Below are 12,119 nucleotides of genomic sequence, written 5' to 3' on the forward strand. Positions count from 1 at the left end.
AGAATACACGCACAGTATTCATGGATTTAATTTGCCGACTTATAGGGGCCTGGTTCGCGGTGCCCCAAAATGATTACACTGGTCACATCAAGTTGATCACACGTGAACCTAATAAAATAATAAAAACAACGAAAACGCTTGAAAGGTTGCCAGAACTACCAAAATGTGACACACAGAAACAAAGTGAGCGAATGCTGTTGGGAAAATGGTGCCGAGGGACTTGTTTGACGCGGAGGCAATTTGTAAAAAATGCAGTTTTTGTGAGGCATAATGAAGCGAGGTATGCCTGTGTTGTATATCTGTTTATGTACTATGTGTATACCTGGGCTTTATATATAAATGTAAGGGGGTTTTTTTTTGTTTTTTGTTTTTTTCCCCTCACACACCCAAGAACCAATTTTTGCTCCCTTGGAGGTGATCACCTCGTTGGGAACACAGGGTTTCCCAACCTTGGCACTGTTGACATTTAGGGCCAGATAATCCTCTATCTACTAGTTGCCAGTAACACCTCCTCAGTCATTAAACCAAAATGTCTCCAGCCTTTGCCACATGTCCGCTGGAGGCCAGCCTTGCCCTCAGGTGAAAACTCCTGGTCTCAACCCACTAAGACCCTTTGCGCTGGCCACTGGGACCCCCTTGGTCCAGCTACAAACAGAAAGGAAGAGCATTCTCATTTACCTGCCCTCGGGCTTCCCTCCTTTGTTTTGCTGACTCTTCAGTTCAGACTTTGGAAATAGGGTTCTGCATAGGCCCATTTCAGAGACGGGGAAACCTGAGGCCCAGGAAGAAGTGACGTGGCCAGGGTCACCCAGACTAGAAAGAGCAGAGCTGGATGATAAGTCCAGTTGTCTGACTCCAGAGACTGGGATTTTAGCCACTAGGCTACACAGGCCCTTCATGGTTCAGTCTCCTGCCAGCTCAGTGACCTTTGTCCCTTCCTAAAAAGTCAGAGACAAATTAAGGCCTAAAGCCAACCCTGACCATAGCCTGTAAGGCTCTATATGAGCTGCCCTGTCACCTCCCTGCCTCATTTCTTTTCCCGCATCCCTTGTTCACTCCTGCCACCTTTGCCTCTCTACTTTTCCTCTAACATAACAGACATGCTCCCACTCCAGGACCTGTGAACCGGCTGTTCCCTCTGCTTGTCACCTTCTTCATCAGGCTCACTTAGCATCCAATGTCACTTCATTTAGGTCTGTACTAAAATGTCACCTCCTCAGAGAGCCCTTCCCTGACCCCAGTATCCCTCTTCTCTTCCTGTCCCCTGTGTCACCATCTGGAATTATCATATGCCTTTACTTGCTATTTCTTCCTCATCCACTAGCCTGAGAACTCCAGGACAGGAGGGACGGGGGCTCTGTCTCATTCTTTGCCACAGCCTGAAGATGCTCACTGTGTGTGGCATGAATGGCCCCATTCCAGATGAGGAAAATGAGGCTCGGTCAGGTGGATTCTCTCCGCAGGTCAAGGGCAAAGGCTGGATTTGAGCTCTTACTCAGGAGTGAAGACAGTGGGCTCAGATGCCCCCCGAAACTCTGTCCTCACTTGTCAGTTTGCAGTTTCCTCAGGCCCGAAGCCCTACCTGCAATTCAGAGGAGCCTGCAGTCAATCTGTGACTGGTGAAGGGGGGGGGGGGGCGCCCTGGCAGCCAGGGCCCAGGATTGTGGCTTGGAGGACACCCCCTTCTGTCTGCAGACATCAGAGAGATGTATTTTGCAGAAGTGCAGTTCTCAAAACACCAGCTCCTGGCTGCCCAGCCCCAACGACAGCCCTCTGAGCCTTACCCACAGCCCTGGGGGTGGGCAGATCTTATGCATGTGGGTGTAGTAAGAGCACAGAGGCTCATGGAGGCATGAATGGGCGGGGGGGGGGGGGGGGGGGGGGCTCCTGGTCCCACAGCGAGTCAGTGGGCAGGTTTACAATCTGATTCTCACCCACCTATCTGGAGTCCAGGAGACCTGGGTGTTAACCCCCAACTCGCTGTGCGACCTTGGGCAAGTCGCTTCTCTCCGTTTCCTCGGCAGGAATGGCGAGCCAAAGACGCTGGGAGTTAACAGGCAGGTTGGTGTTGGGAGGCCCTGGCACGGGCACGGGCAGGGACACGGGCAAGCGCCGAGGTGAGCCGGAACTCCGCGTCCGCAACTTTTCCGCCAAGTTCCTCTGCATCCCCCAGGCGGCCGTCTCCACTGCGCTGGGCTGGACGGGGAGAGCCGCCTGGTGCCGCCCGGGGAGGGCGAGGACCTCACCCGCAGCCTGCGGTCGGCCGGCCTGGCGCCCACTCTCCGAGGCGCTCGATACGCATGAAATAATAACCCGGGGCGCCACGCTCGTGGCGCCGGCCGCGACTTTGCTCTGCTCGGGGACTAGAGCCCCACAGGCGGGTCCGGACTCGGAACGCACACTCAGCCTGTGCCTTTCTCGTCACCCAGCAGAGGGCGCGCGGAGGGAGGGGCGCGAGGAGGGACGGGTTCCCAGGACACCGCAGGGATGAGGGAGAGCCAGAGATGAGAGGAGGCGAGGACCCAAGTGGAGACAGAGGCCACGGGCCAGAGAGGGACCCCAGTCCAGCTGCCTCCACCCCTTCCTGGGGCCCCGGCAGCGCCTCCCTCGGCGAGAGGATTTTGGAGGTACAGAGGGGCACAGGGGGGCGGGGTAGGGGTCGGTACGTTGGCCCTGCCCCCAATTCAGGCAAGCCCCCCCTCCCCGCCCCCACTACCACCGGAGTCGTTCTCTTCCTCCAGCTCCATCTGCCTCTTGACAGATCGTGGTGGTGCCGTGACTCAGCCCCGCAGGGCGCCAGGAGCACAAGCTCATACATCCCCAGGTCTGGAGGGGAGTTGTGGATGCCATCTCACATGGAGGGCAGTGCCCTCTCTCTGGGGGTTCTTGTGACTCAAGTCTAGGGCTGTCTGGATCCCCTTTTTGGTGGCTGCATGAACTGCAACGTGGGTAGCACTGGAACGCCCTGCGTGCACTCAGAGAACCCCCTTTCTGGAGAAACAGGCTGGCAGGAAGCCCATTCTAAGAAGCGAGGTTCCCACTGGAGGCCTCTCAGTTCCCCCTTCCTCCTTCTGCCTAAGGGTGGGGGGAGGACGCTGGCACCCATGCCTTCCCTCTGGCCACAGCCACTGGAGGCTACGCAGGCCCACAGCGAAACAGAAACCTGAGCCCTGCCGGGATGTGGTTGAGGTTCCTGTTTTTAATTCCCACCCTGGCAGAGCAGGGTCTACTCAAACCCCACCTCCTCTCCTGAGTCCAGGTGCCTGAGTGACTACCTACTGAGCACTCACTGTGTTAAGTCCTTTACACACATCCCCAACCTCACAGAACTCTCAAACACCCCCCCCAACAGAGCAGTACCAAGAGACCCACTTCACAGATGGGGAAACTGAGGCCCAGCGAGGGCAAGACCCTTGTGCCAGGACCCCAGGCATCAGACAGAGGGGTGCTGGGATCTCAGCTGTGCCATTTCCTGCTTGTGTGAGCTTGGGCACGAAGGAGGGACTTTGCTCCTCTGGGCCTCAGTCTGTCCAACAGGAACACTTCCTGAGGCTCTGGAGACAACACATGTGGAAAAGTCCCCGGCATGGAGCCTGAGGGTGAGCCATGAGGAGATGGATACCACCAAGATAATGATGATGATTACCACTCAGCCACTGCCCCCAGAGAGTCAGCACCCCAGACACCAGGGTAGGGGGAGTCCCCGGGGTCTTAAAAAGGAAGAGGGCCCAGTTCTGACGGCACCCCACTCCTTCAGTGGTCTCTCAGGACAGTGACCTGAGCTAGTTTGGCGTTCAGCCCCGGGTCTTGGCATTTCCTGTTGATTCCAGCTTCTGTTTTCCTTCAGCTTCTCTCCAGTTCCCTTTGGGAAATAGCAGGCTGTGTGTGCCGGGCCCATGACACTCGCTTCCTGCCTCGGGGCAGGGGTGCTGGGGCTGGGTATGTCTCCAATGGGAGTGTGTGGGGGTGGCCCAGGGAGGGGGGGCGGGTAGGGCCTGCTGGAAGGCCCCAGAGAGAGCTAGAATTGTAGGGTCACAGCCTAGAGGGGCCTCCCTTGGGAACTCCAGGAGGGAGAGGCCCGAATCTGACCATCTTAGCGATGTCGCAAGCAGAGGGGCACCCGTGGGGGGTCAGACAAAACGCACAGTCGAAGCTGTCGGTCACAGAGTCAGACCCCTGAGGACCACTAGAGCAGATACTGTAACTAGAAACACCAGCTGGTTCGAGGACAGCACGGTGGGCAAATGGGAGCGCACCCCAGAACTCAGACGACTCCTGGACGCAGGGAACAGAGGCAGCTGAGAGCATGTCAGCGTCTCAATCAGTGTCGCTGGGAGCTCGGACAGTCCCGCTGATGCGATCACACTGTCCCAGGGCCACCATCACCGCCTCCCGGGAATGCGTGCAGTCACAATCGGTGCCTCAAGAGCACACGCAGTCACTGTCACAACCGCCGTCCCAGAAGCACACAGTCACATCGTCATGGTCCTGGGAGCTCACACGGTCATCCTGCCACAATTCCTGCCACCCCTAAGTACACAAGTCACACGGTCACAGTCACTGTCCTGGAAGCACACCGTGTGTCACAACCACACTGTCCTGAAGCACACACACAGCCATGATGTCACAAGCACCATCTCAGGAGCACATATGGTTCCACAGCCACAGTCACTGTCCCCGGAGCACACACAATCCCATGTCACAGTCGCGGGTCCCCAGAAGCCCAGGCAGCGCATGCAGCTAAGGCAGACACACCAGTCGTACCCCAACAGCTGGAGCCAACCCAGGTCAGTGAGAGGGCGCCGTCAGAGCCAGCCCAACACCTGCCCTCTAACACCGTCCCCTGTCCCCTCGGGGAGGCAGGGACTCCCTTACCCTGTGCCGGGACCGTGCACCCTCTGCGCACGGTCCCTCCCTCTGGTCAGCTACTGAACCCTAACACTCCTGCCCTGAGAGGGAGCGCCAACGCAGCACACAGGCCCCCAACACGGTGCTCCCCCAAGAGGCTCCCTCTGGATTTCTGACCCCAGTTGCTTCAGGGCGAGTCCCCGAATGCTCCCCCCACCCCATACAGTCCTCCACCCCTTAAGGGGACTCTGAGAGCCCCTCAGCCTGGAGGAAACATTGTGATCCCAGCAGGCGCCCCCTACAGTGCCCTCTAGGTCGTCCACAAACATAATGAATCTAGCTGCCAGTACAGTGCCCCCAGGAAAGTCCCTTCAAGTAGCCAACCTATAGCCGCTGTCCTGCGCTGTCATCAACTAAGGTACAGACTCCCAAAGCTGCAGCCCGCAACCAAGACGTCGTAAATACTACACGCAGCATGGCTCCCCCGAGGTCGACCCCAGGACCGGCTTCAGTAGGAAGGGTACTCGTGTACGGGGCACCACCAGGGTCGCGTCCCCGACGCCCCCACAGCAGAACTCCCCCTCCCCTCCACACCCCCGCCAGTCACTCGGACTCCACCCGCAGCGCAGCGCCGCCTGCGGTCAGCGCGGCGAGTTGCGTCCTCTCTGCGCGCCTATCCGCTCCTCGCGCGTCCGCCGCCCGGAGTCTTACCGCCTGCAGCTGCCTCCGCTCGCGCCGCCGCTGCCGGTGCCGGTACCGTGGAAGGACGAGGGCCAGGACATGCGGGAAGTGCGCAGGCCGGGCCGGTCGCCGGTGTCCACGGCGTCGGCACGCTCTATGGGCCGGTGTGGGGACCGTGCGGGCTCTGCGCGCTCCGCGCTGTCGGAGTAGCCGCGCTGCTGGATACGAATGGGGGTCCGCGGCTGCCGCCACAGGTGCTGGGGGGGCGGCTTCAGGGTGGCCTGGCCCTCCCGGGGCCCGGGCAGAGACAGAGACAGGCTCCTCTCCGAGGGGGCGGCCGGGGGCTCCATGGCGCCGGCCCCCTCCTGCGCCCTGGGGGGCCCCGGCCTCTCCAAGCTTCCCCCTGCTCAGCGGCGCGCTAGCCGACGCGCCCGAGGCCCCGCGGGTGCGCCTGGCCTCGGTGGGGCCATGGCGCCCCGGGGACAGACCCGGGGGCGCTACGGGCCGGTCGCCCCCGGGCCGGGCGCCGCGGCTTTCTGTCGGCGGCTGGCGCTCTGCTCGGCGCCCGGCAGCGCTCTCCGCGCTCGGCACCCCGCTCCGCGCCAGCCCCGGCTCCCCCGCCCCGTCCCGCCCCTCCCCGCCCCCCGCCCGCCGCTCTGTCAGCGCCGCCCCCCTCCTCCTCCTCCTCCGTCCGGGCCAGTGGGGGGCAGCCACCCAAGGAGGGGGGCCCTCCCCGCCCACGCAGAGCCCCGCTCTCGGAGGGGAGGGGGCGCCGGAACTCGGCTCTCTCCTGAGCGCCCTGCCTAGCCGCGGCGTGCACGGGAAAGAAGGAGTTAAACGGTTAATCCGATCAGGAAGAAGACACCCGACTGGTTGCCGGTGTGTCAGTCAGTCCATCCATCATGGCGGGGGCGGAGCCCTATGCTGGCGTGTCCTCGCCGCTACCCCTGGCCGGGGGGGGCGCATGTGGGGAGTGGTCCCGGTGCCACCGACGCGGTCTCTGCTGCAGGCAGCGGCGACGTTCGGGGATTCTCCCGTTGGTGGGTCGGAAGATGGTGATGGTGTGTGCCCAGGGCGGGATGTGCGTGCACGTGGCCCCTTCCGAGGGTTGTCTGTGTTTTTGGTGTCGGCTGGAAGTGTGTGTGCGCACGTGGTTGGCTGCTGCGGTCTGCCTGTTTCTCTGGATTTCGCTGTGTGTGTATCAGTGTGTCTGTGGGTGAAGGATGTGTGCGCACGTGTGCTGCTTGTTTGGAGGGTGTGCGCCGCTGTGGGGTCTGTTCTGGTGGCCTGGGGCTGTGCATGTGTACCCACGCGTTTGGGTGTGTATTGTGGTCGGTCCGTGCTTGCGGAGTTGTGCAGGCAATTCAGCCTCGGCTGTTTGACTGTGGTGTCTGAAGGAGCCTATACGTGTTGGTCTGTGTGTGGTCGGCCTGAGGGCCGCTTTGGGGTGTTTCTGGGGTGTGTCCCTTTGGTTCCCGTGTGGCTCCAGGAGGACACCCCGGCTGCCCGCCCACCGCTCCGTGTATCGCTGCCTCTTGTAAAGCGCTTCTACAGAAGGTAAACTGAGGCAGGTCTCCGGCAGCCGCGGGATGCACCCCCATGCCCTTTTCAGGCGAGTAAACAGCCGCGCCTCCTCCCCGCGGCCCCCGCCGGCAGAGCCCCCCTTCCGGCACCTAAATCGGGAGTCGCCGTGACTCACGCTCCCGCCTCCCCCAGCGCCGCGCCGAGCGAGGGAGCAGAGAACGAGCGGGATCCGAGCGCCACCCTCCCCCCATCTCTGCCGCCCCGGCCGCGACGGAGCCCTGGCGGTGGCCGGGCTTGGGGAGCGCTATCGCCCGGGTGCCCCACCCCCGGGGCCGACGCGCGCTCGGACGCTAAACGGTTCTGGTGCGCGTCCCCAGAACCAGGTCCCCCCCCCCCCCCCCCCCCCCCCCCGCCCCCCCGGGGCAGGCCGTGCTGTCTGCCCCCCCCCCCCCCCCCCCCATCCCCCCCAGCACTGTTCTTATTAAAAAAAAAAAAAATTGGCCATCTCCAACCCCCATAGCCGCTTTTCTCCCCGCCCGAGGGGCTCCGGGCGTGGGCGAATGCGGAGCAAGAACCCGCCCCGCATTAGCAGCCGCGGGGTATCCCAGAAGCCAGAACTGTGTCTCCCACTTCTCTCAGGGACCCTGCCCCCGCAGTACATAGTCAAAACGGCTTCTGGGGATTGGCAAGGGCTGCCAGTCCTCTCCAGATCATTTGAGGGTCCTGGGCTGGGCCAAATTCTTGGGGACTGGAGGCTGTAGCGTTGGCCGGAGCTCTGGGTAACAAGGGATGGGGGCGGAGGGGGCGGATAGACCACAGCGGGGTGGGGGTGGGGCGGTTTGCGGAAGAAGGACACAAGGCAGTGGGCTAGGGCTGGTGTTTGGAGCTCTGGTCTGAATCCGGGTTAGACCATGCTGGCCCTGAACCTGGCAGAGGGTAGAAGGATGATTTGGGGGCAGGGGGAGTTGGAGGGAGATACATTACACCCAGGGAGGGGGGGAATGACAGTCACTTCCGTCCCCCATCTGGAAATGAAGCATTATATCATGACCCAAGCAGAGACCCTGGAGACCTCCAAGTGAGTAGATAAAGGGTGGGGAAGATGGAGGCTGCAGAGAACAGTGGCCTGAGGAGGGCAGTAGGGGCAGGGGCCTGGCCAGCAGCTAGGGCAAGCTCAGCTGTCCAGCTTTCAAACTCATCCTCCAGCCAAGATGGGGGCTGAAGTGCCCTCGGAGGACCCCAGATGAGAAAGAGCAAGGGGCCCACACATACCTCTTACATCTACCCCCAAGAGAAAGAAAAATGCCAGTCCAGCCCTCCTCCAGGGTCTCACCATCCCTTTAAGTCCTGGAAGGAAGTGCAACCTCCCAGGAGAAATAGAAGCACACAGCTGACTGGTGGGAGACCCACTCCCTAACCTGCCCCAGCTCTCTGATTGTGGGGGCATGACGGGACTGGAGGGCTGAAACCCTTTCCACAACCCTGCCTCTTGCTGACTCAGGCAGCTGCAAAATGGAAGACGGGATTCCTAGAGGCTGCAAGGGGCACCCTGGGGAAGGGGCGTCACAGCCTGACCCACAGGGCTCCAGAAGTTTCAGCTGATTTTGTGAAAGGCCAGGGGCCTGGAGCATGGAAACGGCTGGTGGCTGGCCCTGAATCTCCACCCCACCTCCCAGCCTGGCCCCCTCCTGCCTACCTGTCAGCTTTGGTGATGGAAATCCGTGGAGGGACCAGCAGTGGCAACGTGGTGGGCCTTGGCGGCAGTGGGACCCCAGGGTCTGAGGGCTCAGTCTCGGCCCAGCCCAGGCCCGGACCCGTGGAAAGGCGACGGCGAGGTCGTCGGAGGTCGGCCCCCAGCATTTTGGCACTGGTGGGCTCCGGGGTCTCCCACGGCCTCTGAGGAGGGACAAGGACAGGATAGGGGCATGGCCTCACCAGGCCGTTCTGAGCCCCTCCCTCCAGTAACACCCTTCCCTAGCCACCTGAGAAAGTGGCTGATGGGGATATAGACTCCTTGTGTCCCCCTCACATCTTAGCCACTCGCTGATCCCTCCCACAGGGAGGGCGCTTTCTCACCCCTTCTCAGCCATAATTCTTATAGGGCTCCCTTTTGATGTTCCGGCCCTGGGGCTCTGGACCCACTGTGTGCCTCACTGTGAAGCCCCTCTAACATATCCCCACCCTGCACGCCTACGAGGCCCCTCCTGGCCTTACAGTCTGTGGCTCCTCCCCCCATCTTAGACCCTCAAGACCTTACCCCCAGCACCCCTCCTTCACCCTACAATCCTCTCCCCACCCGGGAAGCCCCTTGGAAGCCCCTGCCTTCTGTCCCGGAGCTGAGAGCCTCTTAATCCAGGCAGCAGGAAAATTATGGCATCAAGGGAGTAAACTGAGGCACAAGGCGAGGACAACTCAGATTTGAGGATGTGAAGCCACACTTAGTGAACCGCCATAGTCACAAGAGGGCGCCCGTCTCCCCCGCGGCCCAAGCCCCGCCCCCAGCCCAGGCCCCGCCTCTCTCACCTCGTCCCCGGGCCCGGCCACGGACAGGACACTGCGGCTCCTCTTCATCCCGCCAACCTAGCGCGCCGTTGGGGCTGCGGGCGTCATGTCCGCCCGGGCCAGCGCCTCCTGAAGGACCAAGCCGAAGGCATCCGCCATTAGTGCCCTGGGGCTCCCCCTGCCGGCCGAGCCTGAATCATACCCTCCCTCGCTGGTTTTCCTCTCCGGAGGCGTGACGTCAGCAGGTGGCTGACGCACTGCCCGTCGGGTGACGTCGCCCGCCCGTTGCCAGAGCTACAGCTGACGCACGGCTAGGGTCTGGACGGCGTCAATGCCCAGGTTGGCCACTGGGGGGCCGGGAGCCTCGGGACCGGGTCGCCCCAGCCCCCACCGGTCCTCCCTCGGGGGCTTCCCCCGGCCTGGGGATCCCGCAGAGAAGACCGGGAGCTCCCAGGAGCGGCCGCGTGTGGCGCGTGGTCCGAGCCGGGGGCCGGAGGAAGCGTCTCCTCCGAGCTGTTGGGCTTTTATGCCTAAACCCGAAATAGCTCCGATGTGCGGGGGCCGGGCGCAGCGAGACGGCGGCTTGGGCACAGATGGGGGACGCACAAGCAGAGGCGCGCGGAGACAGACAGGGACGCGTGGAAATAGAAACAGACAGACAGGGACACAGACGCAGCTCCCGATGATGAGTGCGCTCTGCTGCCGGCGATCCTTGCCTGAAAGCCTGGAGGAGGGGGAGGCTGGTTCGCTTCACCTTCGCACCCAGGTGCTGCGAATTATTGCTGTGTGGCCATGGGTCAAGGACAAACTCTCTGAGCCTCAGTTTCTCCTCTGTGAAATGGAATGATAATCGCTACAGGGTCCATGTGAGAATGAAATGAGATCAGACCGTACTGAATTCTCACAGGACAGTGTCTGGCACTCAGGAATTTGCTTAATACTAACAACATCTGAGCCTGAGAGAGCCTGTTAGAACCCAAGTCAGATCATGTCCCTCCTCTGGTCAGAGCCCTCTATGGCTTTTACTTCACTGAGAGGAAAAATCAAAGCCCTCAAGAGGAGGCCCACACAGTCCTGGCACAGTGTGCCCAGTCACCTCCCGGTCCTCACCTCTTACCACTCCCTCTCAGCCTTTGCTCCATCCACACTGGTCTGGGCTGTTTCTGGACACACCAGTCACACTCTAGCCTTAGGGCCTTTGCACCTGCTGGTCCTGCCTGGATCTCTTCCCTTAAATATCCACAGGCTTCTCACATTCTTCAGTTCTTTGCTCAGATCTCACCTTTTCAGGCTTTTCTCCTGGAGGTTCTCTCCATCCCACCCCTGTTTAAAGTTGCTAGCCCCTCAGAGCAGGATAAGAGGGATTGGGAGTCCTATTTTTCACAGGTCTTATCGCCTGATAATGTACTATGTAATTTATCTATTACACTTACTGTCTCTTCCCACATTAGAATATCAGCTGCAGGAGAGCAAGAATATTTTATCTATTTTATTCATTACCATATGCCCAGTGCCTAGAACCGAATCTGGAACATAGCAAGCTCTTAGTAAGTATTTGTTCAATGTCTGGTTATTATTTTGAGGACATAATAGCATAATTATAAAGTTCCTAGCAAGGTCTGCTATGGACTATTTTACCCCCTACTTTGGCTTTTATTTCTTTTTCTTGCCTTATTGCACTAACTAGCATTGCAGTTCAGTGTCAACTAGTAGAAATGAATGTAAACATTATCTCACCAACCTTGGCAAGCCTTTGACAGACAGTTGTCGAACAAATGGATGAATGTATAAAGATAGCTTAAAGGTCACCTCCACTTCTCAGCCAAACTGAGACAGTCCATGTTCTGAGCTCCCGCTGCTGCTTATTTTGCCCCCATTAAAGCATTCATCATTCTGAGTTGTAATAATCTGTATAAATGGTACCCATTCATTATGGTCCCCCACACATGGTCTCAATGAATGCTGAACGAATAAAGGAATGAATAAGATAGACACAGGGAGAAAGAGGCACCCCCTCTCTCTGTATGAAGTCAGATGCATGCACTCAGACAGGCAAAGAAAAGGCCATGTAGTAAGTAAGGGCCAGGCTCAGGCTCCAAAATTATGCTGACAGGGGTGCCTGGGTGGCTCAGTCAGTTAAGTATCCAACTCTTGATTTCCGCTCAGGTCATGATCTCAGGATCCTGAGATCGAGCCCCACACTGGGTATGGAGCCTGCTTAAGATTCTCTCTCTCCCTCTCCCTGTCCTCCACCCCTAACCCCCACCTCCACGCAGCATGGGTGCTCTCTCTCTAAAAAAAAAAAATTACACTGACAGCCTTGCATTCAAATCCTAGCTCTGCCATTTATTAACCGTATGTCCTTGGGCAAGTCACCCAGCCTCTCTGAGCCTCGGTTTCCTTATCTGTAAAATGGGAATGATATCCATACCTATCTGAGGAGGTTGTTGTGAGGATGAAGTGAAGCAATGCATGTAAGGTTCTAAGCACCATGCCTGGTTCATAGTGGGTGCTCACAAAACAGTAGTCAGCATCCTAGTAATAATAACAATTATCATCATTGT

General features: G+C 59.5%; 1 protein-coding gene across 2 annotated transcripts in view; it reads right to left on the reverse strand.

Annotated features, from left to right (window-relative positions):
- The window catches only part of PDE4A (phosphodiesterase 4A), a 42,736-nt gene extending 33,112 nt beyond the window's left edge, over positions 1-9,624 (reverse strand). The window contains exons 1-2 of one of the 2 annotated variants that reach the window (XM_021705048.1): positions 9,577-9,624; positions 8,750-8,949 (exon numbers count right to left, since the gene is read on the reverse strand). In XM_021705048.1, coding sequence (XP_021560723.1) covers positions 8,750-8,949; positions 9,577-9,624 — 248 coding nt within the window. Of the gene's footprint in view, positions 1-5,559; positions 5,880-8,749; positions 8,950-9,576 lie in introns of those variants that run through there. The other variant, XM_021705046.1, reaches the window with a different exon arrangement.
- Between the last annotated feature and the right edge of the window lie 2,495 nt (positions 9,625-12,119).

Source organism: Neomonachus schauinslandi, chromosome 1 (assembly GCF_002201575.2).
Source record: "Neomonachus schauinslandi chromosome 1, ASM220157v2, whole genome shotgun sequence".
Lineage (NCBI taxonomy): Eukaryota > Metazoa > Chordata > Mammalia > Carnivora > Phocidae > Neomonachus > Neomonachus schauinslandi.